The following is a 25,607-nucleotide window of genomic DNA, read 5'->3' on the forward strand; positions in this document are numbered from 1 at the left end:
GTAGGAGACCTGGGTTGTGTTCCCGCCTTTGGCCCCAGCCTGGCCGATATGGGCACTTGGGGAGAAACAGTGAACGGGGGTTCTCTGTTTCTCTCTTCATGCTCTGTCTCTCTGCCTTTCAAAACAAAACAACACGAACAACAACAAAAGCTACATTTTTACTCATTTTGCATTTGTAAAGTTCCAAGCCCAGATTATGTTCTTACAATTAAGTTTTTGGAGGATTTTTAAAATTTATTCAAGAGGCAGAGAGATAGAATGAGAGAGCTCTTAGCTGTTCCTTCACTCTAAATGTCTGTTGTGGCCAGAGCCGGGGCCAGAGTCAGGAACGCAATCCAGGTTATCCACGTGGATGGCAGGAGCCCATCTAACTACGTGAGCCGTGCCCGCTGCCATCCAGGGTCTGCGTGAGTGGGAATCTGGACTCAGGAACCAGAGCCAGGACTTGAACCCAGGCGCTCCATGTGGGGTGTGAGCGTCTTAACCACTAGACTGAAACCCACCCCAAATTCTTCGTGTTTTGATGAATTATATAAACCAGACACTTCACATACTGACTTCAGGAAGTGGAGATGGAACTTAGCTGAACACATTTTTAGATCTTTACCACTTGTTATCTCCCCTAAGTAAAATCTCCAGTTGATTGCTTTATGTTAAGGTTATTTCAGAAGTTACATCAGTTGTCTTGGCCTTCAGGAGTGGGGGTGAAGAGGCAGATCCGCAATGTGACCTCCAGTAGCACAGGGGCTGTGGCAGAAACACGAAGGCCAAAGGAGACAACAGAACCTCATGATGATGGCATTATTCTGTGTTTTTGTTGCACGTTTATTTCCACGTTACAGCTCAGCCATAGTGTGCCTAATCAGTGGAATGCCCTGCCACGTGCCAGAACCAGACTTTACACAAGCCTTGGGCAAAATGAGAGAAGCCGTCATAAGAGTGATTTGGTTTATTTTTTGCTTGTTTTATTTGTTTATTTTAGATTTTTATTTATTCATTTGACGGGTAGAATTACAGACAGTGAGAGAAAGAGAGAAAGGTCTTCCTTCCTTTGGTTCAACCCCCAAATGGCCACAACAGATGGAGCTGCGCCAGTCCAAAGCCAGGAGCCAGGTGCTTCTTCCTGGTCTCCCATGGGGGTGCAGGGCCCAAGCACCTGGTCCATCCTCCACTGTCCTCCCAGGCCACAGCAGAGAGCTAGATGGAAGAGGAGCAGCCGGGACTAGAACTGGCGCCCATATGGGAAGTCGGCGCCACAGGTGGAGGATTAACCTAGTGCGCCGTATGAGCGATTTGTACTGTGGAACTGGGTTTACTTTTTGAAATTAAGATATTTTCTTCGTCAGCCGGTGCCGCGGCTCACTAGGCTAATCCTCCGCCTTGTGGTGCCGGCACACCGGGTTCTAGTCCCGGTCAGGGCGCCAGATTCTGTCCCGGTTGCCCCTATTCCAGGCCAGCTCTCTGCTGTGGCCAGGGAGTGCAGTGGAGGATGGCCCAAGTGCTTGGGCCCTGCACCCCATGGGAGACCAGGAGAAGCACCTGGCTCCTGCCGTCGGATCAGCGCGGTGCGCCGGCCGCAGCGTGCTGGCTGCGGCGGCCATTGGAGGGTGAACCAACGGTAAAGGAAGACCTTTCTCTCTGTCTCTCTCTCTGTCCACTCTGCCTGTCAAAAAAAAAAAAAATTAAAATGTAGTTATAAGAAATTTTTTTTTCTTCGTCATTTTCACATTAGTAGCACATTCCTGAGGAAAGGAATTCTTAAGCTTTTCAAACTGCCGGTGTATCCCAGCGCTCACCTCTGTGCTTTCTGCAGGAGGTGGTGGAGGATGAAGATGATGACTTTTTGAAAGGTGAAGTGCCCCAGAATGACACGGTGATTGGAATTACGCCCAGCTCCTTGGATCCGCATTTCCGAAGCCCTTCAAGTAGTGTGGGATCCCCGCCTGTGCTGTACCTGCCCGACCAGTCCCCTGTGAGCACGAGGATCTGTGACTGAGACAGACTTCTCCGCATTGCAGCCATCAGGACCCAGGTGCACAGTGTTAGGGTGGCATTGAACCGCAGTGAGTCGAGGTCTCAAGTGACACTTCACCCAGTGTCTGAGCAGACGTTTTGCTTTGTTTTTATTCCCTGTAGAGACAGAAGTTGAGAAGACTGAATATCATGTGCAATATTTTACTGTGGGCTTGATGACAGATGTTGAAGGCTTTGCACGTTCAGTGTATACTTGTTTTGTGCTACAGCCTTTTGACATAATTACTGTGTAATTTCTAATAGCAGCAGCACCCTGTTTTTTAACAGATGGATTTTTAAACTGACAGAGATTTTTGTCATAGATGCAGGACTTCGTTGATAAGATTTAAAGACGTTCTTTACCTTCTGCTGTGAGTGTATCTGTGTGTTGGGATCTCAGTAGGTGCAGAAAAGATAGAAGGAGAGTGGGAGAGGCCAGAGCTGGTCCAGGACACTCAGGTTTGGAGCTGGCCCTGACGGTGATCCCAGGGACTTCAGAGACCCGTAACAGCCAGAAGTGGGGAGAGAAAGGATTGAGGGGAACAGAATGATAACAGATATATAACAGATAATATACTCAGCACAGTAAAAAAACGGATTTAAAAGAAAAATGGAGGTCCAGGTGACTGCCATTGATAAAGACTGGAAATGAGCTTGAACTCTGACTGGCAAGATCCCATTAGACCTGAGACTTCACACCTGCAGCAGGTATGTCGAGTTCTTGTTGACCAGCATCAGTTGGTTTTTTTGAGCATTTTGTCCACATGGAAAAAAACATTTTGTGCGTGATTTGGTGGCAGTGTTTTGCCAGATGGGCCCAGAGTTACCGTGGCTGTGCGTGGTACGGATGCAGCCCAGTGAACTCTTTTCTAGCAAAGACTGCGTTTTTATAACTAAACCCTGAGGGGGGTCTCCGACATCCTCGCTGTCAAACCACTTGTGTGCAAAGTCTGCCAGAGGCCTTTTGGAACTCCAGCATATGCTCCCTTGGTTCCTTCTGTGTATACTTCTTTATTTGTGAAAATGACCATCTTTAAGCATATTTATTTTTCTGAAACTTCTATTTATTTAAAGGCAATTAGTATTTTCTTGTTCACAGATCTTTTGTAATGAACTAACTACTTCCTCTTTCCTAGGGGTCTTGTATAAATTACATATAATGGCAGTGTAGAGTCTGAATTTCAGTCTGTAAATATCTTTTTGGAAAACATAAATTTTAATGCTTTAAGAAGTTTTGCATATTGGAGATTTTTCTTTCAGTGACTCAGACAGTCATTAAGAATCTTAAGGTTCTCTTTCTATTTGCTGACAGAGAGGTGGGGTTTTGTATACTGGATAAAATGTGTCAATGTATTCACTACAGTTAATAGTCAGTGGGTCTTTGTGGGTTGGAAAAGTAGATTTAAAGTAGGATATATTTGCAAATAGGTCTGTAAAATTTGAAAGGACTTTGAGAAAAAATTACACTGTAAAAATAAAATAATAACACGGTTAATCTGAAACTTTTCATGATGCCAGTAAAAAGGGGGGAACCCCAATAAAAAGACCTCTCACATAGATGTTCTTTTTCTGTGTCTGTGTACTTATTTGCTGATTCGGTGCATTGAACTGTAGTTTTTGTAATGGAGACCTGCTCTTGAGAGCTCATGATTAAAGAGGGGGAAATACAGCTGGCATGTTGCAGGTGTTCAGGAATGCGTCCTGTGGTGGGGTGGCTTCCAGGGCATCATCTGATCACATCCAGTTGGGTTTGAACAGGTCCAAGAGAAACAAGCACTTTTCCAAAAAGGTTACATGCTTTGAAGGAACATCTGTGGGAAAAGAAAGTGTGAAGTCTCCTTGGAAGTGACATGAAAACAATGGGCCTTTTCTCCTAAGAAGCAAGCTTTGGGCTCCATCCATGTATCTGTGCTCTGGTTGGTCTTCCTTCCTGGGAAGTGACTGAAAGTATGCAAGTGTGAAAGAACTAGCGTCTGACTGCTGCGCCACACTGCCGGCCCCAGTCACAGCCTACTGACCAAGGGATGCAGCCTCTAGACGGAAGACGTGGCAAGCATTTGACACAGACATGAAGACTGCATCCTGTATCAAGGATGTGCTTGAGTTCCAGCTCCGCTTCCATCCAGCTTCCTGCTGATGCGCAACCTGGCTCGAGTGCTTGGGTTCCTGCCACTGCCACCCGTGAGGGAGCCCCCACCTGAGTTCTTGGCCCCTGGTTTTGGCCTGACTCAGCCTTCTCAGTTACAGGCATTTGGGAAATGAATCAGTGAATGGGAGATCTCTCATGCCTTTCAAATAAAGACGCTTCCCTATATATCTTCTTTGAACTTGTAATGATTTTTTTTTTTAAAGATTTATTTATCTGAGAGGTAGAGTTACAGAGAGAGGGAGAGACAGAGAGAAAGGTCTTCTATCCACGGGCTCACTGTCCACTGCTTCACTCAGCCGAAGCTGAGCCAATCCAAAGCCAGGAGCTTCTTCATGGTCTCCCATATGGGTGCAGGGGACCAGGCCCTTGGGCCATCTTCTACTGCTTTTCCAGGCCATAGCAGAGAGCTGGATTGAGAAGAGGAGCAGCCAGGACCAGAACTGGCACCAATATGGGATGATGGTGCCCGTTATGCTACAGCACTGGCCCTATAATGATCCATCTTAGGAGGTGGGTGGGTAGGCTTCCTATTTCAGTGGTGAGAGAAGAGGCTTTGTGTCTTCATGATTGGTACAAAATCAGAAACCTAGTGCTTGCTCACGACTTAAAGACTAAATGCGGCTGAAGCAGGGAGGTGGCTCCAGTGGGTTCCTTCTTGTTGTCAGACTCCATCATTTAACACAGGACTCTGAAATGGGAAGATCACCCAGACGTTAAAAACCAGTTCATTAAGGCAAGCTGCATCAACCCTAGGCAGACACCATGAGACATTCTCAACCTTTACATCTCAAAATATCTCACTTTATCGACGAATCTGTAGTTTCAGTAGCAAGTGTCTATATAGGTGCTGGTCTCATCCCTATTCCAAAGCTGAGAGAAGTTGGTAACTTGCTCAGTCACACATCACCCTGGATTCAAACTCTGGTCTTAACCTGGCGCTTCCTACCTGGGATTTCATGTTACCTGCATTTCAGTGAGTGGCTCACAAGTCCCACTATCTAGCAGTATACTTAAGAGATGGATGGAGAGCACTGGCTTTGGAGACACACAAAGCTGGATTTAACCTTGGCTCCACAATTATGGTAGAGTGGGCAAGTTACTGCACCTGCGATGACCAGCTGTTGATGCCAGCCTCTATGTTTTTGAGGAGTTATCAGAAATACTTTCCTGATAGCTAGAAACAGTTGTTTGAAGGGAAAAGTTGGGTGAGCTGGGGCTGTGGGGCATCATGAGCTGTCTCCTGTAGTAATTTTTTTTTAAAGATTGATTTTATTTACTTGAAAGAAGAGAGGGAGAGACAGAGAAATGGCTCCTCCAATGGCTCAGTGGCCAGAGCTGGGCCAGGCGGACGCCAGGTGCCATTCGAGCCTCCCACAGGGGTGCAGGGGCCCGAGAACTTAGCATGCTCTGTTGTTCTCCCAGGTGCTTCAGCAGGGAGCTGGATGGGACAGGAGCAGCGTCCAGGCGGGCATGCCGGCGCCACAGGCGAAGGCGTGTAACACTCTGCCACCAAAGTCGGCCCCCGGAGTCGGTTTTTCACTTGCTAGAATTTTTGTTGAGTGGGCTACGTAGGTGGAGGGGAGGCTGGCTGAGGGAGGAGGAGTGGAACCCAGATATGCCAATCTGATGGAGTTTCTGCTCTGCGTGAGCTGGCTCCACTTCATCGCACGGCTGACTACTTTGGTTAAGGTGATGTCGAGCTGGGTCTGTTTGAAATGAGAACCCCACCACGGGAGTGGGGGGACTGGTCTCAGCAGACGGCTGTACAGTGTCCTACTGGTCCTGCTCCTGGGCTCCTAGCCCATCGATGGGTGCCTTACGACACTGAAGCAGAAAGTGTTACTGATGGTCTCACTATGTGGCGCTAGCACAGGTGGGGATCTGTCGTCCCCGGTTAAAACGGTTTACATTCATTGCTTACTGAAGACAACACTATGGGGCAGCACAGCCCTGGTCCCAAACTCAAACTGGAGCAAGGTCCGCACTGGAGAAGCAGGTATCTGAAACAATGATTTAAAGTGAAGCAAGCAGATCCCATACCCGCCCTCAAGCCACGTGGGCCCACTCGTGAGGGCAAAGGCTTTCCTGGTGTCGCAGCTCCTCGTGGGCGACTTTCTAAATTCCTCCCTCCCTCCCACGCTTTTGAAACTACATTTCCCAGCACCCCTTTCGGGCCGCGGGCACTTCTGGTGGTGCTTCCTTACGTTTGGACTACATTTCCCGTGAGTCCGTGCGGCCACCGTGCTGGATTCTCCCAGTTCTTCAGGGGCCGCGTCTCTGTCAGGACTCTACTTCCCGACAGCGCCCGCGACAGGGCAGGGCGGGGCGGGCCGCGGCGGCTGAGGGGCGGGGGCGGCGGGCGGCCCGGGGCTGGGGAGGCCGCCTCCGCCTCCGCGATGCCGCTGCTGGTTGAGGGGCGGCGAGTGCGGCTGCCGCAGTCCGCCGGGGACCTCGTCCGAGCCCACCCGTCTCTGGAGGTGAGCGGAGCCCGGCGCGGGGGCTTCGGGGCGGGCCCTCGGGGGACCCGCCGGGCGGGCGGGCGAGAGTCCTCCTCGCCCGCCGCCACCACCCGCTCTCCTCGGGAACTGAGTTTAAACTTGGCGCATCCGGAGTCCGCCGCCTTCGCTTTTCTCTGGGGCGAACCGCGGAGCTTTTACCTTCTTTAGACCTGAGGGCATCTGCTGACCCATCCGTCTTGGACAGAGGAGGGGACGGTGGCCCAGAGAGGTTAGGTGACTTGCCCAAGGTCGCACAGCACCGCCGCCTGAAAGCACCCCGGGACCTCCAGGCGTCCCCTCCCCCAACCCGGACTGGGTCCGTTGCAAGAAATCTGGGCTCCCAGGCACGCGCGTGGGGTCCCCACCCTGTGGTGGACGTCGCGCGTAGTCCTGGGGTCCTCAGGGGGCCAGGAACCCATTCCAGGGTGAGCTTGGGGCGCCGCTTGCGGGGGGTGTCCCGGCGGGGCCCCCCAGCCCTTCCTCCTCCTACCCGCCTGCCCCCGGGGCGCAGGACCGGCCCCCGGATATTTTTAGCCCTAAGGAAGGGCGTCGCTCTCCCCCAGCTGGGCTGTGGTGAGGACCACGCCCTGATGCCAGGGTTTTTGTTTTTCCTGCTTTTGTCCTCGGGAAGATCCCTGGGGCTGTTGGGATTGAATTTCTTAGTGTAAAAAAAAAAAAAAAAAAAAAGTAAAACCAGACGTCCCCGATGCCACAGCGGCGGTTAAGGGGGACCGAGCGGTCCCTCTGGTGGCAGACACACATCCGTGGGCTGGGCGCCCGTGGGACCTGCCGGCGTCGCTCGGCGCAGGGGTAAAGTTGCGTGCTGTCAGGGTGTCCCCTTGCGCCTTTAGATGTGCAGCGGGGACCCTGGCCACCTCCGTGCAGCCGCCGTCGGGGATGGCTGGCTCTCGCCGTGGTCCGCGGTCCAGCGCAGGCGCAGGCGCAGGGGGTGGGGGCCGTCACGCTGCTGCCCGCAGCCTGGGACAGAACGTGTGCTCCCCGAATGTTCCGGGAGTGAGCGAGCCCGATGCCCGCCCCTCCCCCGGGGTGGTCTGAAAGGTGACGGCCGCTTGTGAATGCCAGGGCGCCTCAGGACGTGGAGCTTGAAAGGTAGGTTCGCTTGGGTGCGAAGCAGACCTTGAAATCCAGGCTCCTGAGGCTGTTCAAATGCATACACACCTGGTACGGGCATTTCAGAATCGTTTCTGCACTAAAATAAGCATCGTTTAATCCATTTGTTCCATAAACCTGACTTTCTGTTTTTTAATTTGAGAGGCAGAAACAGGGAGAGCTCCCATCTGCTCTTTGACACCCCTCTCCCCCCAATGTCCGCCAGTGGCCAGGACGGGGCCAGGCCAGAGCCTGGAATCTGGAACTCTGTCCAGGCCTTCCACCTGGGTGGCAAGGGACCAAGGACCTGAGCCATCGCCGCTGTCTCCCATGGTGCACGGCGGCGGGACCCCAGCCCAGGCGCTCTGACGTGGGGTGCGGTGTCTCAGTTGCTAGGCCAGACGCCTGCCCGTTCCTATCATGAATTTTTTTTTTTTTTTAAGATTTATTTATTTGAAAGGCAGAGTTGCAGAGAGGCAGAGAGAGAGGTCTTCCATCCTCTGGTTTACTCCCCAGTTGGCCTCAACAGCTAGAGCTGGGCTGATTTGAAGCCAGGAGCCTCCTCCGGGTCTCCCACACGGGTGCAGAGACCCAAGCACCTGGGCCATTTTCTGCCGCTTTCCCAGGCCACAGCAGAGAGCTGGATCAGAAGTGGAGCAGCGGGGACTTGAACCGGTGTCCATATGGGATGCCACAGCGCCGGTCCCTGCCATGGATTTTTTTGCAGTGGCTTCATATGCTAATACCTACTGAGCTAGGCATCTGCAGTGTCACTTTCCTTGTACTTTGTCACTGTCGCACCACTAACTGTGAAGGCAGAAGCAGAGCTGGGGGGGGGGGGGGGGGGCGCTGAGCCACCTGAAGAATGTGGGTTGGTCTGCTGTTCTATCTGAATTGTCCCTGATTCAGGGACATGGTCGCATACCAGGTGGCTCCTCTCCGAGGAAGGTTTTGGCCCAAAAAGGCTGTGCAGTGGGGACCCACTGCTCCTACAGGAATGTTGGGGGGGGGAGCCTGAGGAGGAAGAGGAGGCCCCTGGTGGGCAGGAGGGGCGGGGCCGGAGGGGGAGGAGGGGAGACTGGCCAGCACGGGCATCCTTCCGCCCAGGAGGTGGAGCACAGAGGGCCACGTGCTCGGACCCTCGGGTGCTCCTGCTCTCTGCGCTTAGAAGTTGTGCCAGCTGAGGGGCAGTGCAAAGGATTGAACTGCGGTGTGGGGGCGGGGTCAGGCTGTGCTGATTGGCACACCTGTCGGTTCTTGCCCACTTCCCGAAGCTCTCCAGGCAGGGATGGGAAGGGACCCCTAGTGGCAGGGGCTCAGAGCACCTGAGACCCACAGGCCCAGCCCTGCCTCTGAGCAGCCTGGGAGCCAGTGGTGTGTTCTACAGTTTGAAAAGGTTGGGGGGCCGGCACTGTGGTGCACTAGGTTAATTCTCCGCCTGTGGCACCAGCATCCCATAGGGGTGCCGGGTTCTAGTCCTGGTTGCTCCTCTTCCAGTCCGGCTCTCTGCTGTGGCCCCGGAAGGCAGTGGAGGATGGCCCAAGTGCTTGGGCACCTGCATCCGCATGGGAGACTAGGAGGAAGCACCTGGCTCCTGGCTTTGGATTGGCACAGTGTCGACTGTAGCGGCCATTTGGAGGGTGAACCAATGGAAGGAAGACCTTTGTCTCTGTCTCTCTCTCTCTCTCTCTCTCTGTAACTCTACTTGTCAAATAAATAAAAATCTAAAAAAAAAAAAAAAAGATTGTGGAAGTTAAAAAAAAAGAAAAAGAAATGGTTGGGGGAGGACCGCGTGAAAGTCACATTTTTCGTGTCACCTATTAATAAAGTTTTATCGGCACACAGCCACGTGCACTGAGGAGTTGTCAGGACTGCTTTCCGGAGGGGTGGGTGGCAGCGCCTGCAGAGCCGCAAATACTCGCTTCTCAGAAAAAGCTGGGTTTCGAGACTAGTGCCCCTGCGTAGGAGCTGGAAATGGGGACAGGGACAGTGTTTAGTGTTAAAGAGCAGAGAGTGTTAGAAGTGGAGATGAGTGGGGCTGCTTGTCTTTCCCGAAGGATGTGAGTTTGGCAGGTCGGTGCCGAGTTGTCCCAGAGGGAGAAGGTGGCTGAGCCGTCTGCATTTCTTAAGGGGGAAGCCGAGAGCAGCAAACCCGGGTTAGCTTGGTGGCTTCACTGCTTTTATTCCCTGGGGACCGGGTAGGAGCCGAGCTGAAGAGGATTCTGTGGTCTGTGAAGGCGCTAATTCATTTCTCACCAGTCACTTGGCTTTTGGGTGCTGACCCACTTTTGAAAATTTTGCCTGTACTCCTTCCCCCTCCCCGCCCAAGAACAAAGCAGAAGGTAAGTATTAAAGGATAACCCGAGTTCAGGGGGATCTGAACTCCCCCTCCTTTTTTTTTAATTTTTTTTAATTCCCTTAATTTTTTCTCTCCTGTTTTTAAATTCAGGTGAGGTGAGGACAGGTAGGAAAATGAGGAGCGGTCAGGGGTCCCAGGCCTGCTGTTTCAGAGTAGTCAGCCATGTTTGTTTCTTGTTAATTAACTGACAGCAAAGTTGTTTTGTCAATGGGATTTTACTTCAATCCACTTAATCCTTAGTTTGTTAATTAAATAGAGACTTGTTAATGGAAGTTTAGGTAAAGAGGAAAACAGGGGCCTTCGTTGTGGCGTAGCCGGTAAAGCTGCTGGCGGCTACACCGGCATCCCATACAGGTGCCAGTTCGTGTCCCAGCTGCTCCACCTCTGATCCAGCTCCCTGCTAATGGCCCGGGAAAAGCAGCAGAAGACGGTCCAAGTGCTTGGGCCCCTGCACCCAGGTAGTCCTGGCCGCTGACTTTGGCCTGGCCCAGCCCTGGCTATTGGTGGCCATCTGGGATTTTCTCTCCTGTCTCTCCCTCTAACTCTGCCTTTCAAATAAATACATTTTTAAAAAATAAATAAATGAGGAAAACAGCATATAACCTACCAACTAATTGTTATGTTCATTACCTTTCTTGGATTTTATTGAGTAACTGAACACTAACCTAACTTTGTAGCAGTCAGGAGAATGGTAAGAAGCCTGCATACACAGCACTGTTCTACAGTGTCTACACTGGAGAAGACGCTGTACTGACAGGGAGGACTTTATTTGTTGCAAGTAAGAAGGAAATAAGGATATACTTTGCCATTGTACCAGCTTGTCATTTTTGAAAATGTTTAAATCATTTTTCATTAAAGAATTTAACCACCTGAGGTTTTCTTTTTACAGGCTTACTAAGTAAGAATATACAAATACATAAGGATAGACAACTTTTTTTTTAAGATTTCTATTTATTTAAAAGGTTTAATGACAGGAAGAAAAAGAGATTGATCCTCCATCCACTAGTTCATTCCCCAAATGCTTACAGCAGCCAGGAGCCTGGAACACCATCCAGATCTCCTACATGGGTGGCAGGAACCCAAGTGCAAGATTTATTTATTTACTTGAAAGTCAGAGTTATTCAGAGAGAGGGAGAGAGAGAGAGGTCTTCCATCTGCTGGGTCACTCCCCATCTGGCCACAACGGCCAGAGCTGCACTGATCTGAAGCCAGGAGCTTCTTCCAGGTCTCCCACGTGGGTGCAAGGGCTCAAGGACTTGGGCCATTTACTGCTTTCCCAGGCCGTAGCAGAAAGCCGGATCGGAATTGGAGCAGCCAGGACCATATGGGGTGCCGGCACTGCAGGCGGTGGCTTTACCCGCTACGCCACAGCGCCGGCCCCCAGGAAGCTGGATCTTAAGCAAAGGAGCTGAGTGAAGCCAGGCACTCTAGATGGCATGTGTGTGACGGAAGTGGGTGCTTAACCTGCTGTGCCACACGCCTTTCCCAATTAGACAAATTTGTGATACCTAATGATACCACCTTCTTTATAGATTTGCTTACTGTTTTGTCTTACTACCCTAATGTTACGTTTTCCTACCCTATCTGAATAACATAACATCCTGGAACATTTAGGGACTACGGAAAAGACAAAGGTTCGTGTGTCCGCAGTCTGTCACTGTTGTAATAGCAAACTTAGGGCTGTTTTTAGAGACTGTCCACGTATGTTCTTGCTTTCCAGTTAGCGTTTTGGAACTCTTTCCCAGTCTTGGCCTTGCGCGGCTGTGCAGCGAGTGGCGCGCGCTGGGGCTGCGGAGGTTACTCACGCGGCTGTCATTGCTGCCAGCTTCATGCCCGCCTCAGTAGCACAGCCACGGGGCCGTCGGGGCTCATTCCCAGGAGCGGCCAGGGGAGTTCTGCACCGCCTTCCCCTTCCGGGAATGGCAAGCAGGGCGGGGGCCTCCGAGCTGCCCACCCTTGACACCTGCAGGATTGTCAGGGTCTCACGCTTCAGGGAAGACCCGTGATAAAGGATTTTTGCATCCTAATTCCCGAGCGCTAAGGCCATGTTTTATAGATAGCAGTCGGAACTGCATCATCTTCCTTGTGTTAGTCCACGTGACAGTGAGCGCTGCCTTTGCACTCAGCCTGCCCGGCAGCAGGTGCACACCTCACACCCACAGGGCGTCTCCCACTCAAGACTGCACTTGGGCTCTCTCCACCTCTCTAGGTATTCACGCCTCACTAATTCACGTCACTATTTTATTTTTCTTTAATTGAACAGGAAAGAGCCAGACTTCTCAGAGGTCAGTGTGTTCAACCAGTGGGACCCCAGGGCCTTCTGTATGTTCAGCAAAGAGAGCTGGCAGTGACCTCCCCAAAGGATGGTAGGTTAGGAAGCAGTGAATTGGGCACCACCCCCAGAGGCTTCCGGATATTTTATTTTATTTCTTTTTTAAACAGGCTCCATCTCCATTCTGGGTTCTGATGATGCCACCACTTGTCACATTGTGGTCCTGAGGCACACAGGTAGGATGAGAGAGGTGAAGGCAACCGTTGCTTAAAGTGACCCAACAGTGGGACCATTGAATGTCCCCATTTTCATTTCCTGGTGTCTTACTTGAAACCTGACCTCGCTTACCTTTTTTCTAGTCTGCATGGTACGTCCCTGTGGCCCTGGTCCCAGTGGGCCGAATGGGTTGGCTGGGCAGCCCACGCTTGCCTGCTTTCTTCCTACAGGACGGCTGGGGGCAAGGCAGCCCGAGCGGACCGAGCCACTTAGGCGTCCGGAGCTCCCGGGGGAATAACCGAGTCCTCTCACCCTTGTTCTTCAGGTAACGGGGCCACCTGCCTGACACATTGTGATGGAACCGACACCAAAGCCGAGGTCCCCTTGATCATGAACTCCATAAAGTCCTTTCCCGACCACTCTGAATGTGGCAGGTGAGCTCCGCGCTACCGCTGTGGGGGGGGGAACCGTGCGCCGGCAATGGGGGGAGCGGGGAGCAGCTGTGAGGCCAGCTTGGTCCCCAGCGCAGAGCGAGGGACAGCAGTGACGCTGTGTGAACGGAGGGAACAAACACGGGTGCAGGCGGGAGTTGGTGCTGGACCTGACGCAGGGGGTCGGACTTGGAAGCGGTCACCGTGCTGCAGGATGAGACGTCGCTCTTGTCAGGCCCGGCGCTGGCTTCCCTTCACTGGGGCATCCCTTCTGCAGCGCTCCGTTGAAACGCTTCCTGGGAGTAGAGGCGGTACCAGTGGGGACACAGCCCGAGGACAGAGCGTGAACAGAGGCGGCAGAGCTGCCCCAGGGTGTTCCTGTTCTAAAGCAGGGAGGCAAACAGGCAGGGGACGGCTGGGCCTGGCTTTTGGTCTCGGCACATCAGTGGATTCTCCGAAGCTCCTCTGACCTGGCCTTGCCCCCAGTGGAGTGCCGCTGCGGCCCCCCGACCAGCTGGGCACTGCAGCCTGCATACCCCGTCACATGCTGGGCCCGTGCCCCAGGCCTGGCTGCCAGAGCAGCGCCCACATTTCCTCCGAAGCTTAAGCCGTTAGATGAAGTAGTACAGCCAGAGACACATGCTAGACTCCCAGGCCTTAGAAAAGGACACGCTGTCAGTTGCACTAGGACAACACATCATTTTCTTAGATTATTTATTTACAAGGCTGAATCCGTGAGCCCAGAACGCCATCCGGTGTCTCACGTGGTAGCAGCGACCGGAGTACGTGCGCCATCACGTGCTGCCTTGCAGGGTGCGTGATACTGGCAAGAAATGAATCGGGAGTGTAGCCGGGACTCAAACCCAGGCGCCTGGATACCAGATGTAGGCATTCCACATGGCGGCTTCACCACCGCACTGTGCCTGCCTCTGGATCTGTTTGTTTTTTGACAGGCAGAGTTAGAGACAGAGAGAAAGGTCTTCCTTCCGTTGGTTCACCCCCCAAATGGCCACTACACTAGTGCGCTGCGCTGATCCGAAGCCAGGAGCCAGGTGCTTCTCCTGGTCTCCCAGGAGGGTGCAGGGTCCAAGCACTTGGGCCATCCTCCACTGCACTCCCTGGCCACAGCAGAGAGCTGGACTGGAAGAGGGGCAACTGGAATAGAATCCGGCGCCCCAACCCAGACTAGAACCTGGAGTGCTGGTGCCACAGGTGGAGGATTAGCCTAGTAAGCCGCGGCGCTGGCCTGGATCCATTTTTAAAATTCATTCTGCGGCCGGCGCCGCGGCTCAATAGGCTAATCCTCCGCCTGTGGCGCCGGCACACCGGGTTCTAGTCATGGTCGGGGCACCAGATTCTGTCCCGGTTGCCCCTCTTCCAGGCCAGCTCTCTGCTGTGGCCTGGGAGTGCAGTGGAGGATGGCCCAAGTTCTTGGGTCCTGCACCCCATGGGAGACCAAGAGAAGCACCTGGCTCCTGCCTTCGGATCAGCGCGATGCGCTGGCCACAGCGGCCACTGGAGGGTGAACCAATGGCAAAAGGAAGACCTTTCTGTCTCTCTCTCACTGTACATTCTGCCTATCAAAAATTTTTTAAAAAAAATTCATTCTGCTTGTGGCTGGGCCTGCTGTGCAGGCTGGGCTTGCTTCCCGGGCAGTCACTGGGCCCAGCAAATTATAACCAGGTCTGATCCCGGCCGCGTGCTGCTTAGAGCATGATTACCACGTATTCCCAGTCTGTTCATGGATAGTCTCTGTGGCAGCAAAGCCACAGAAGTAACAGCCCCCTTCCCATTTAATTTTTTTTTAAGTTTTATTTATTTATTTGTAAGTTAGTTATGGAGGGAGGGAGAGAGCAATCTTCCATCTCCTAGTTCACTCCCCAAATGGTCACAACAGCCAGGGCTGGGCCAGGCAAGAACCAGGAACCTCATCCAGGGGCCCAAGCACTTGGGCCATCCTCCTGCCTTCCCAGGCCTTTTGCAGGAAGCTGGATTGGAAGTAGAGCAACTGGGACACGAACCAGAGCCCATATGGGGTGCTGGCGTTGCAGGCGGTGGCTTTACCTAACACTGTGCCACAGCACCGGCCCTCATGTCCTAAGAGGCCCCTGAGGCAGCACCGTGTACTAGGAAGATGGAAGACTCTGGATCGAGCCTTAGGGGTAGGTTGTGTGCTCGGCAGTATGAAAACAGTAGCACTTTCCCAAGCATTCGTTCTCCATGTTGTCATGGGCTGTGAGAAAGAGTCACACACAACTGGTTTGGGTTTTAGGACTAGTTTGTAGGACTTCTCTGAGCTTGATTTGTTTTGTTAGAAAGTCAGAGACATCTTCCATCCACTGGTTCACTCCCCAGCTGCCCACAATGGCCAGAGCTGGGCCAGGCTGAAGCCAGGAACTTGGACTCAGTCCAGGTGTCCTACGTAAGTGGCAGAGCCCCAAGTGCTGAGCCATGGCCTGCAGCCTTCGCAGGATGTGCATGAGCCTTGGTCGGAAGTGAAGGAGCGGGGACCCAAACCAGGCACTCTGGTGTGGGCTGTGGTGCCTCGAGTGGAGTCCTAACTGCTGCTGGATGCCTGCTCCTTGTCAGCGCCTTACTCTGCCAGCGTGCATCCGGGCTCTTCTAGGAAGGGTTACATAGGTGAGGTTTCCACACTTATCGAGGGACGCTCTTCCCGTCCTATTTGGTGGAACCATCCTGGGAAAGTCTGACGTGGCACTAAGTAGGAGCACTACAAAGCAGACTGTGTCCTCGGTCAGTGGAGCTGACCTCCCGCTGTCTCTCAGACACGGTGGGCGTTAGAGGGCACAGCACCACCAGGAGTCTGCTTAATAAGCCAGAGCTCGCTTCCCTCCCAGCCTTGTGCCCCGGTTGCCGGACGCTAAAGATTTAGCAGTGTCTGCCAGCACCCCGGGGTGGGGTGGGGGGGAGTGTGTGCAGCCACCATGCTCTCAGAGGCAGCATCCCCCTGGCGTTCAGATGTTGGTCCCCTAGGGCAGCCATCAGGGTCCCTGGGCAGGGTCCCCGGGAGCTGGCCGCTGGCCGTGGCCCCACGGTCTTTCTGTACATGTCATACATGAAAAAGGCCTGCAGGCGCTGCTGTGGAGCAAGGGGCCGCAGAAGCTAAGAACGAAAAACACGAGCCCGCCGTCCACGTGTCGCCCGGCTCCTGACCACCGTCCCATTTCTCTGCCAGGCTGGAGGTGCACCTCGTGGGAGGCTTCAGTGATGACAGGCAGCTGTCACAAAAACTCACGCAACAACTCCTTAGTAAGTTCACTGTCTTTTCCTGAAATTTAACAAACGTTTGGACCTATTTCTTGAGTTTAAAAAAAAATCCCAGCTAGCCCACCTGAGAGCAGCATCAAGAAGCAGGAGTGCTCTCGGCATCTTAGACGGAAGAGCACGGAGCTCAACTGCCAGGGCTCGTGGCCATGGTGACTTTTTTTTTTTTTTTTAAGATTTACTCATTTGAAAGGCAGAGGAGTTAGAGGCAGAGGCAGAGAGTGAGAGAGAGTGAGTGAGTCTTCTGTCCGCTGGTTCACTCCCCAAATGGCCACAACGGCTGGAGCTGCGCCGATCTGAACCCAGGAACCGGGAGCCTCTTCCAGGTCTCCCACGTGGGAGCAGAGGCCCAAGCACTTGGGCGTCTTCCACTGCTTTCCCAGGCCACAGCAGAGAGCTGGATTGGAAGTGGGCAGCCAGGACTCGAACCAGTGCCCATATGGAATGGCAGCACTGCAGGTGGTGGCTTTACCTGCTACGCCACAGCGCCGGCCCTGGTGACAGTATTTTCAAAATAGTAATTGATGCATTCAAGTGTAGTAAGTGCTGTTAACTCTGTACAAACAGCAGCCCTCCTAGAAGTCATGCCCATTTTAATCTGTTGAAAATTAATGTTGATAACTCTTTCCCCCCATTTAAGTGAGCAAATGTTTAAGAAAACAAGGCATTGCTGTGTGTTCCTTAACCACTGGGCAGCAAGTGCTTAGAACGTGCACAGGGTGGTCAGCAAAGCAGCTTGGCTCCGGGGTTGTCAGAGGTTCAGGTCCTTTGACCTGCATCTGTGCTAAGAAAATGATCTGCAGCGTGCACAGAGGTTTGTGCCCGCCTCTCTAGATAGATAGATAGATAGATAGAGCAGTAGAGTATGACTTTCAGGATGAAATGAACCGATATCCTGCAGTAGAGGAGCAGTCATATCGTCACTAAAAGTAAGAGGTGTGACGTACATGGGACAATAACTGTACAGAAGCGGCTGGGACTAAGTGGGTAGAACACTGCCTCCAGGGTCCGAGCTTAACTGCAGATATGGGCGAAAGCAGTAGGTATTCACAGCTGGGATCGTGGGCCTTGAAGGCCTACACTCTCGTGCACCTTCCAAAGGTTCTTACAAAGACTAGATTTTTCTTCTGACCCTAGAATCAGGGAGAAAAAGTTTAAGAAAAATTTCTTTTGAATCTGGGCGTCCCCCAGACACGTCAGAATGCAGCGAAAAACGGCAGGGCAGTGAACTGGAGGCTAAGAATGGGCTCCCAAGTGGCCCCAGGGCCAGGCTGTGCCCAGAGGTTGGTGGAACATAGAGTACTCGGCTGGCTTCGTCCCTCCTCCTCTCTCTTTTTTTTTTTTTTTTTTTTTGACAGGCAGAGTGGACAGTGAGAGAGAGAGACAGAGAGAAAGGTCTTCCTTTTGCCGTTGGTTCACCCTCCAATGGCCGCCGCGGCCAGCGCGCTGCGGCCGGCGCACCGCGCTGATCTGGTGGCAGGAGCCAGGAGCCAGGTGCTTTTCCTGGTCTCCCATGGGGTGCAGGGCCCAAGCACCTGGGCCATCCTCCACTGCACTCCCTGGCCACAGCAGAGGGCTGGCCTGGAAGAGGGGCAACCGGGACAGAATCCGGCGCCCCGACCGGGACTAGAACCCGGTGTGCCGGCGCCGCTACCTCCTCCTCTCTTGACTCTCAGCAGTGTTGGCTAATTAGAGTAAGTGGTTTTTGTGTGTGTGTGTGTGTTTTTTTTTTTTTTTTTTTTTTTTTTTTTAAGATTTATTTATTTGAAAGGCAGAGTTGGAGAGAGAGGTCTTCCATCCTCTGGTTCACTCCCCAGTTGGCCACAACAGCCAGGACTGAGGCAGGCTGAAGCCAGGAGTCAGGAGCTTCTTCCAGGGCTCCTGCATGGGTGGCAGAGGGCCAAGCACTTGGGCCCTCTTCCGCTGCTTTCCCGGGCGCATTAGCAGGGACTCACACCAGTGCCCGTGTGGGAGGCTGGTGCTGCAGGTTGTGTCAGCCCCTAGAGGAAGTTTGTTGACATGCACTTTTAAACTTTTCATTGCAGGTGAATTTGACAAACAGGAAGATGACATTCATTTAGTGACATTATGTGTCACAGGTAAGTTCTGCCTCTTATTAAAAGCGTTTGCTTATTTGAAAAGTACAGTAAGAGCTGTCATCCACTGGTTCACTCCCCAGACAGTCTGCAGTGGCCCCAGTGGGGCCAAAACCGGGAGCCAGGAACTCCGCGCAGGTCTTCCATGCAGCTGGCAGGAACTCAGTCACTTGAGCCGTCGCCGCTGCCTCCCAGCATGCGCGTTAGCACGAAGCTGGAGCTGGGCACGGAGCCCAGCACCGTGACCTGACACTGGCATCTTAGCTGCCAGGGCAGGGCCTGCCCCAGGTCTGCCGTTTTTCCCTGAAACAAAGCTGTGGGGTTCAGAGGGGTTACCCTCACCCTTCCCGCGGCTGGCGTGGCCTCCCTGAGTCCTGTCCTCAGTGTGGATGCCAACCCCTCGGTGCCCCAGGCTCCCTCCCCAGGGCCTTCTGGAGCCTCTCTGGACTGCTGGGAGGGGGAGGCCCTGCTCGGTAGAACCCTGCCTGCCTGGGGACTTGAGCACAGCGAGGGGGCCTCCGCCTTTGTGGTGGGGCCTCCTCCTTGGCCTCTGTTAAGCTGCTTTGAAAACTGCTTACTAATTCTTGAAATTGTCTCAATTTTTTTTCATTAGAATTAAATGACCGGGAAGAAAATGAAAACCACTTTCCAATCATTTATGGCATTGGTAAGTAGCATATTTCCTAGCAGGCTGGAGGCTCCAGGCTAAGGTCTGACTCAACAAACCACTGATGCCCACTGCTGTCAAGAGGCGACGGCCTTGGCTTCAGCTCCCAGCTCCTCTGTTTGCTGTGGACGCTCAAAGTAGCTTTGACTTCACTAGCCTGTAACGGCCACAGGTGTGAGTTAGTGCCCACATCCCAGGACTGAACAGGGACACAAAGCCACTCATAGTCACACGTTGCTTAATGACCGGCATCTGATCTGAGAACTGTCGTCAGGCTGGCTTTGTCAGCAGGCATCACAGGTGTACTTAATCAAACTAGGGTGCCTATGGCCTCACGAGGCCGTGGAAATGCTGTTACGTGGCGTGTGACTCCGAACACAGACCACGCCTGCCTGTCTGGGAGCTGGCTGAGCGTGGGAGGCCTCTGTCCCCGGGCCACCAGGGTGCTCTGCTCTAGCCAGTGCTGGGGGCAGAGGGGCGGGAGGAGGGAGTCCATCTTTTTAAGACACAGGTGACCATGGTAAGGTTTTCTTGGAGAAAGAGATCCTACAAGACAAGTGTAAAATGACCAGGCTCAAAGCCAGGCCCCTCTTCCCTTCTGTAATAGCTCCCAGGACTCCTGAGGACACACCTGGAAGTGGGTGGGGTTCCTGCAGTACCTGTAGTATTTATTTAGCTGGGCGGGGGATACATGGCTGTTAGTTTGCTCTAACTTCCCTGAGGTCCCTTGCCACGAAGACAGGCCACCTTCCTAGCCCTAAGCCCTTCAGAAATGCACTTGGGCGCAGAGCTGACCAGGGCTTTTGCCACACCTGCCTGGCCGTGAGCGTCCTACATGGGCCAAGTTTCACCTGGCCCGGCACAGGCCTCTGCCATTTCCCGAGGTGCCACGCCGGATGGCTGCGTTGTCCCTTGTGAGGAAGGGGGCAGCTACAGGCCCTCAAGGGGTCGCTTCGTTCAGTTTTCTGTCTCGTACGTGGTGGTAGGCAGTGAGTCGGCGCTGACTCCTCACTGTGGCCGTCCTGTTGTCCCTCACAGCTGTCAACATTAAAACCGCAGAGATTTACCGAGCCTCCTTCCGAGACCGAGGTCCAGAGGAGGAGCTGCGCGCTGCGCGGGCGTTGGCTGGGGGACCAGTGAGTCTGCAATCATCTTTGTGTTAAGGGGCTAAGGGGACCACACCTTAAAAAAGTGTTATGTCGGCTTCATTGCTTAAAAGTGTGTGTGAAAGGCAGACAGTGAGAGGAAGACCTTGCATCTGCTGGTTCATTTCCCGGAGGCCCTCGATAGCCAGGGCTGGGCCAGGCCAGAGCCAGGAGCCTGAACGCCATCCAGGTCCCAGGTACTGGAGCTGTTAACGTGCTGCAGTCCAGGAGGCACCTTAGCAGGAAGCTGGATCAGAAGCAGAAGTGGGACTCAATCCTAGGCACTCTGATACGGGATGTGGGCATCCCAAGTGTTGGCCCGACCTTGTGCACCACGGTGCCCGCCCATGTCAGCTTCCTTAAAGCTGTAAGGCACCAAGGACTACCACACAGCCTTTCTCAGATGAGTAATGAACATTTTTTTAAGCTCAAGACCCCAGCGCTCTCTGTAAAATGCGCGGGAGGAGGTGAGGTACTTGTGAACTCACAGCATCGGATCCAGAGAGAATGGACTTCTTTTAAGAACTTTCCCGATAGGCCGGCGCCGCGGCTCACTAGGCTAATCCTCCGCCTAGCAGCGCCGGCACACCGGGTTCTAGTCCCGGTAAAAGCACCGGATTCTGTCCTGGTTGCCCCTCTTCCAGGCCAGCTCTCTGCTGTGGCCAGGGAGTGCAGTGGAGGATGGCCCAGGTGCTTGGGCCCTGCACCCCATGGGAGACCAGGAGAAGCACCTGGCTCCTGGCTCCTGCCATCGGATCAGCGCGGTGCACCGGCCGCGGCGGCCATTAGAGGGTGAACCAACGGCAAAAGGAAGACCTTTCTCTCTGTCTCTCTCTCTCTCACTGTCCACTCTGCCTGTCCAAAAAAAAAAAAAAAAAAAAAACACTTTCCCGATAAAGTTCCCACAGAAGGAACAGGAAGGGAGGGACTTTCTCCCCTCTGCTCTTGGGATCATGCATGCCTTTGGGAAAAGTCAGTGAAGGGCAGTTTGCTGGAATGATGTAATTAACCCAAGAGGATATGCAAATTAATATAAAAGTCTGATTTCCTTAGGATGTTTTTTATTTGGATAACAATCTAATGTTAGAAAAATTTAAAATGTTCAAAGTATGAAAAAACAGAAACTGCATGCAGCACGCCCAAAAGAAAATCTGCTGACGTTTTCCCAGAATATGTTTGGAGTCTGAGTTATTTTGCCAGTCCTATAACATTTTTAGGATTCTTTGTGCAATTTCTTAACTAGCATACTAGCCTTAATTTAGTTAGTGTTTGGAACTTCTGTTAGTCTTAGGAACTGAAATTGAATATTGCTGGTCAAGTTGAAAACTACCATTGGCAGTTTTTTCACAAGCTGTTTTTTCTTGTCTTTTAAATACATTAAAAAAATTTGAGAAACAGAGCAAGTCTACATGACTGTAGACAAAGAGAGACTTAGTCCCCAAATTCCCACAGGGTCCCTGGCTAGGGCTGAAGCGAGACGTCGTCCCAGGTCTCCCCTGTGGGTGTCAGGAACCCAGTTACTTGATGTGTGGCTGCTGCATCCCAGGGTCTGCATTAGCAGGATACTGGGAGTCGGGTTTAGAACCCAGGCAACTCTGGAAGAGAGCGTGGGCACTCCAACCAGTACCTTAACGACCAGGCGCAGCTCCGTGCGTTTCTGTGCTTTTGAAGTTCAAGGTGACTGGCTGCCTGGGCTGTGTTAGTGGGGAGGCAGTGTTTACACAGCCAGGAGGAGCCCAGACTTTAGTCTGACACACCTGGGTTTGGGGCCCCGCCCTGCCATTTACTGGACATGCCTCCTGGAGTGGGGAAAATACTCACTGGGCTCCATACCGTAATGTACGGTACCCACAGAGGTGCAGTATCAGATGCATTCTGATTCAGTGGGTGGCAGTTTTTGTAATAATGCGAGACAGATTTTTAAGAAGCTTGTCTTCCAGATAAATGCTGTAGGCACTAGACTACACTGGAGCTTGCGTTCACGGTAGGATTTGAGAAGCGGGTAACACGCCTTCAAGTCTCTCCTTGAACTGTTCTGTTCTAGATGATTAGCATTTATGACGCAAAGACAGAACAACTTCGAATAGGACCGTATTCCTGGATGCCATTTCCACATGTGGATTTCTGGTTGCAGCAAGATGATAAGCAAATACTAGAGGTGAGAACTTACAGGTTGGGTAAATCTTAATCTCCAGGCCCTGGTTTCCTCATCTGCAAGGAAAAAAGGGTTTAGAGCAGGTAACAGCCGCTTTCCTTCAGGGCTGCTACTCGTGGCTGCCACTGGCACGCCCCACTTCACTTCCTGCAGGGGTGTGGCAGTGAGCAGTCCACTGCTTGTCCCCAGTAACCCAGCACACTTCGTTTCCCTTTACTGTGTATTCGCCTATACAGGTAGTGGCCGAGAACACCCTCACTAACGTTGATGAAGACACTCTGTGTATTTGACAGCTTTGTCAAAGCAGTGGGAACGGAACTGGCTACTCCTCTCTCATGGCGATGGTCTTGTTTCTTTCAGAACCTTTCCACTTCACCCTTGGCCGAGCCCCCCCACTTTGTTGAACACATCAGATCTACCTTGATGTTTTTAAAAAAATACCCATCTCCAACTAACACACTGTTTCCTGGAAATAAAGCTCTACTCTACAGAAAAAATGAAGATGGCTTATGGGAAAAGATCACTTCCCCAGGAAGCTGAAAATAGGAATTACCAAAGACCAGTGTGGGGCTGGAAGAGCATGGACTTGGGGTCTACAGCCGTTGAGCTGTAGGTCTCTTTCCTTACTTTGAAAATAAAACCTTATTTTGGCAAAGGCATTTGCTTCGCTTTACTTTTTGATTAATAAGGGGCAGAGGAGCACCTAACGTGTGAAGGTAGCTGTGTTGGACACCTGGGTGAGTATTTCTAATTCTGCTAAATGAGTGAATAGAATGAAACTGCAATTGAATTGACTTGAAAAAAAATTTTTTTTTGACAAAGTTGTAAAAAAAAATACTGAGAGACAGAGAAAGGTCTTCCTTTTTCTGTTGGTTCACCCCCAAAGTGGCTGCTATGGCCGGTGTGTTGCGGCCAGCGCGCTGCACCGATCCAAAGCCAGGGGCCAGGTGTTTCCTCCTGGTCTCCCATGGGGTGCAGGGCCCAAGCACTTGGGCCATCCTCCACTGCACTCCCGGGCCACAGCAGAGAGCTGGCCTGGAAGAGGAGCGACCGGGACTAGAACCTGGGGTGCCGGCACTGCAGGCGGAGGATTAGCCTAGTGAGCTGCGGCGCCAGCCAAAAAATAGTAGTTAAAACAATAAAAATCAGTGAGAATTTATACCTCACAGAGTCTTTTTTGGCCCCACAATATTTTAGAAGCTTCAATTCTAGATAAATGAAAGGTTCAGAAAGAAAAACAGTTTTCTGAGCTTGCTGTCTTTAATCTGAGAATTAAAAAGCTACTGATAAAACAAGCAAGGTCATTAAAATGCCCAAGTTGTGGTTCTTAGTAAGTCACATTTTTATAAACCCTTTATTTTTCTAAAGTTGCCTCCAAAAGGAAGTTACCATGCCTAATAATAGACTTATGAACTGAATTCATTGGTAACAATTTCAAGAATCTTTATTGAACATTCAAATAGTATCTCAAGGGTGAAATTCTGTTTCACCAAAACCAATTAACAATTCCAAATATATATAAAAACCTTTAAAAATTAATCTTGTTAAAGGTGATAATTTACCCACCCCCATTTTATCTGTTATACTTCATTGCACCAAATATACAGGGAAGACTTGAATCATTTATACCCGCCCCCCACAAAGGAAAATTGCATCTTGGCAAGTGCCAAATGTCAAATCACATCAAATCAGAGTGTAATTAGAGGCTTAATGTGACGTAAGAGCTAAGGCTTCCCATACTGTATCCACAAACCCAGTGTCAATCCCTCACCCGGGGGAGACCTCCCATAGCTTGACTAGCTGCACTAGAAAGGCCAAGGCCATGACGTGGGACAGATGAAGTGATGTAGAAACACAGTCCTTTTAGCAAGTAGCCTGGCTCGGTCCACCTAAGGACGATGTCGTCTCTTGTCTTTTAAGTTGGGTCCAGAGGGGTGACTGCTAGTGGGGCGGAGGCGCACTTACTGTGGAGTCCTGACTCCAGGGGGGCTTCACGGCCTACTTGATGTTGGGCTCCGAAGGGTGGCATCTTCAGGTTTTTGGATATTAAACATAGAAAGGAGCACAGCCTCTACTTGTGTGCCAATTTAAAAGCTTTACTGGCATTTAAAAATAAACATACATGGGTCTGGAAGAGACTTCATATTTACTCTTAATAGACGAGTCCTTACATGTGTTTACAAAGAGTATCGAAAGGGGGAGGCGGCTTCGGCAGCCACCCGGACAGGAGGCTGCCGCAGCGCACGTGGACACAGTCCGTACTCAGAGCTCCAGGCAGAGCAGCCGCGGACGGCAGGAGAGGGCTCGGACTTATTTACACCACCGAGACCACTCTCCTTAAGCCAGACAACCCACGTGGGGGTTGCAACTGGATCCTACGGCAGAGCGACTACCGCACGTCTGGGTGTCGCCTCTGCCGGTGGACAGCAGAGATCATGGAGAACTCTAACAAAAGCTGTTTCACCAAAAAGTTACTATGTGCAACCTAATAACTTATTACAGTTAGGTTTAGAAAGGTAAGAGCAAGTGTTTCAAGTGGCAGGAGCTTGGAGTTCTAAGTGTTCTTTGTGAATAAAAAGTGTTCATGTAACTTAGGGGGAGAATGGGGTCACTACCCGACCTGTCGGTGGCTGTTCTGACTGCCCTCCCGGAAAGCCTGGCTCCCAGGCACACAGTTGTGCAAACATCCAGTTCAGCACAGTGACAGTCACTTCTCGTACTTGCGCGGTTCACATTTTCATAGAACTTCATCTTCCCTGAAACAACAGTACAGTCTTGAGCCCAACACTAAATTTTATCTTAAGCTTTCTGGTTCTTCTACCTGTGTGCAGTCACCTGGGCACTGGGCCCTGGCTGGGAGGGCCTCTGTCTTCTGAGGCCTGGGAGTCCCCGGGGGTTGCTCAGGGCCGTGGGCCTCCAGGGTGCTCTGCTCCGGCCCACTGGCCAGCTGCTCCACCTTTTCCAAGTCCTCAACGTGACTGATGGAGCTGGTCTCACTCACAGCGTCTGAGCCTCTCAGGGACCTTTTGAAAGGCTTCTGGCCTGGGGAGAGATGGATGAGCTATGTGACGAGCCCAGGGTGGGCGGCTTGCAATTACCTTGTTTCGTGATAACTGCTGGACAAGCAAACACCTGCTGCTCTCCTGACCCTGACCTTGGGAGCGGATCTTAATCAGAAGCTGAGAAGAGCACGCAGCACAGCTAAAACACC

General features: G+C 52.1%; 3 protein-coding genes and 1 long non-coding RNA gene across 9 annotated transcripts in view; 2 read left to right on the forward strand and 2 right to left on the reverse strand.

Moving 5' to 3' along the window:
* Positions 1-3,570, forward strand: part of RRN3 (RRN3 homolog, RNA polymerase I transcription factor) — a 48,941-nt gene extending 45,371 nt beyond the window's left edge. For both annotated transcript variants that reach the window (XM_008257804.4, XM_002711743.5), the window contains one exon: positions 1,814-3,570. In XM_008257804.4, the coding sequence (XP_008256026.1) occupies positions 1,814-1,996 (183 nt within the window). In that variant the 3' untranslated portion in view covers positions 1,997-3,570. The remainder of the gene's footprint in view (positions 1-1,813) is intronic.
* On the reverse strand, positions 2,583-7,689 carry LOC127491488 (uncharacterized). The gene is made up of 2 exons (XR_011384667.1): positions 6,820-7,689; positions 2,583-6,162 (listed from the first exon to the last, which is right to left on the reverse strand). It is a non-coding gene; the product is annotated as an uncharacterized lncRNA (long non-coding RNA).
* Positions 6,482-23,055, forward strand: NTAN1 (N-terminal asparagine amidase). 3 transcript variants are annotated; one of them, XM_002711780.5, is made up of 10 exons: positions 6,482-6,639; positions 12,393-12,495; positions 12,572-12,637; positions 12,943-13,051; positions 16,245-16,318; positions 18,379-18,432; positions 19,043-19,096; positions 20,135-20,232; positions 22,286-22,399; positions 22,757-23,055. In XM_002711780.5, the coding sequence occupies exons 1-10, from the start codon at positions 6,559-6,561 to the stop codon at positions 22,934-22,936; spliced, it is 933 nt and encodes a 310-aa protein (XP_002711826.1). In that variant the 5' UTR covers positions 6,482-6,558; the 3' UTR covers positions 22,937-23,055. The 3 variants fall into 3 exon arrangements, with proteins under 3 accessions (XP_002711826.1, XP_008256025.1, XP_008256024.1); XM_008257802.4 differs by lacking the exon at positions 12,393-12,495 and having other exon boundaries at positions 6,494-6,639; XM_008257803.4 differs by lacking the exons at positions 12,393-12,495; positions 12,572-12,637 and having other exon boundaries at positions 6,484-6,639.
* A 767-nt stretch (positions 23,056-23,822) lies between these two features.
* The window catches only part of PDXDC1 (pyridoxal dependent decarboxylase domain containing 1), a 62,456-nt gene continuing 60,671 nt past the window's right edge, over positions 23,823-25,607 (reverse strand). For all 3 annotated transcript variants that reach the window (XM_017342500.3, XM_008257801.4, XM_017342499.3), the window contains exon 23: positions 23,823-25,438. In XM_017342500.3, the coding sequence (XP_017197989.1) occupies positions 25,191-25,438 (248 nt within the window). In that variant the 3' untranslated portion in view covers positions 23,823-25,190. The remainder of the gene's footprint in view (positions 25,439-25,607) is intronic.

The sequence above is a fragment of the Oryctolagus cuniculus genome, chromosome 19 (genome assembly GCF_964237555.1).
Source record: "Oryctolagus cuniculus chromosome 19, mOryCun1.1, whole genome shotgun sequence".
Taxonomy (NCBI): domain Eukaryota; kingdom Metazoa; phylum Chordata; class Mammalia; order Lagomorpha; family Leporidae; genus Oryctolagus; species Oryctolagus cuniculus.

Coding starts and splice junctions, on each gene's coding strand:
- NTAN1 (XM_002711780.5), top strand. CDS start 6,559: ATGCCGCTGCTGGTTGAGGGGCGGCGAGTGCGGCTGCCGCAGTCCGCC. Junction 6,640..12,392: donor GAGCCCACCCGTCTCTGGAG/GTGAGCGGAGCC, acceptor TTAATTGAACAG/GAAAGAGCCAGACTTCTCAG. Junction 19,097..20,134: donor TCCAATCATTTATGGCATTG/GTAAGTAGCATA, acceptor TGTCCCTCACAG/CTGTCAACATTAAAACCGCA.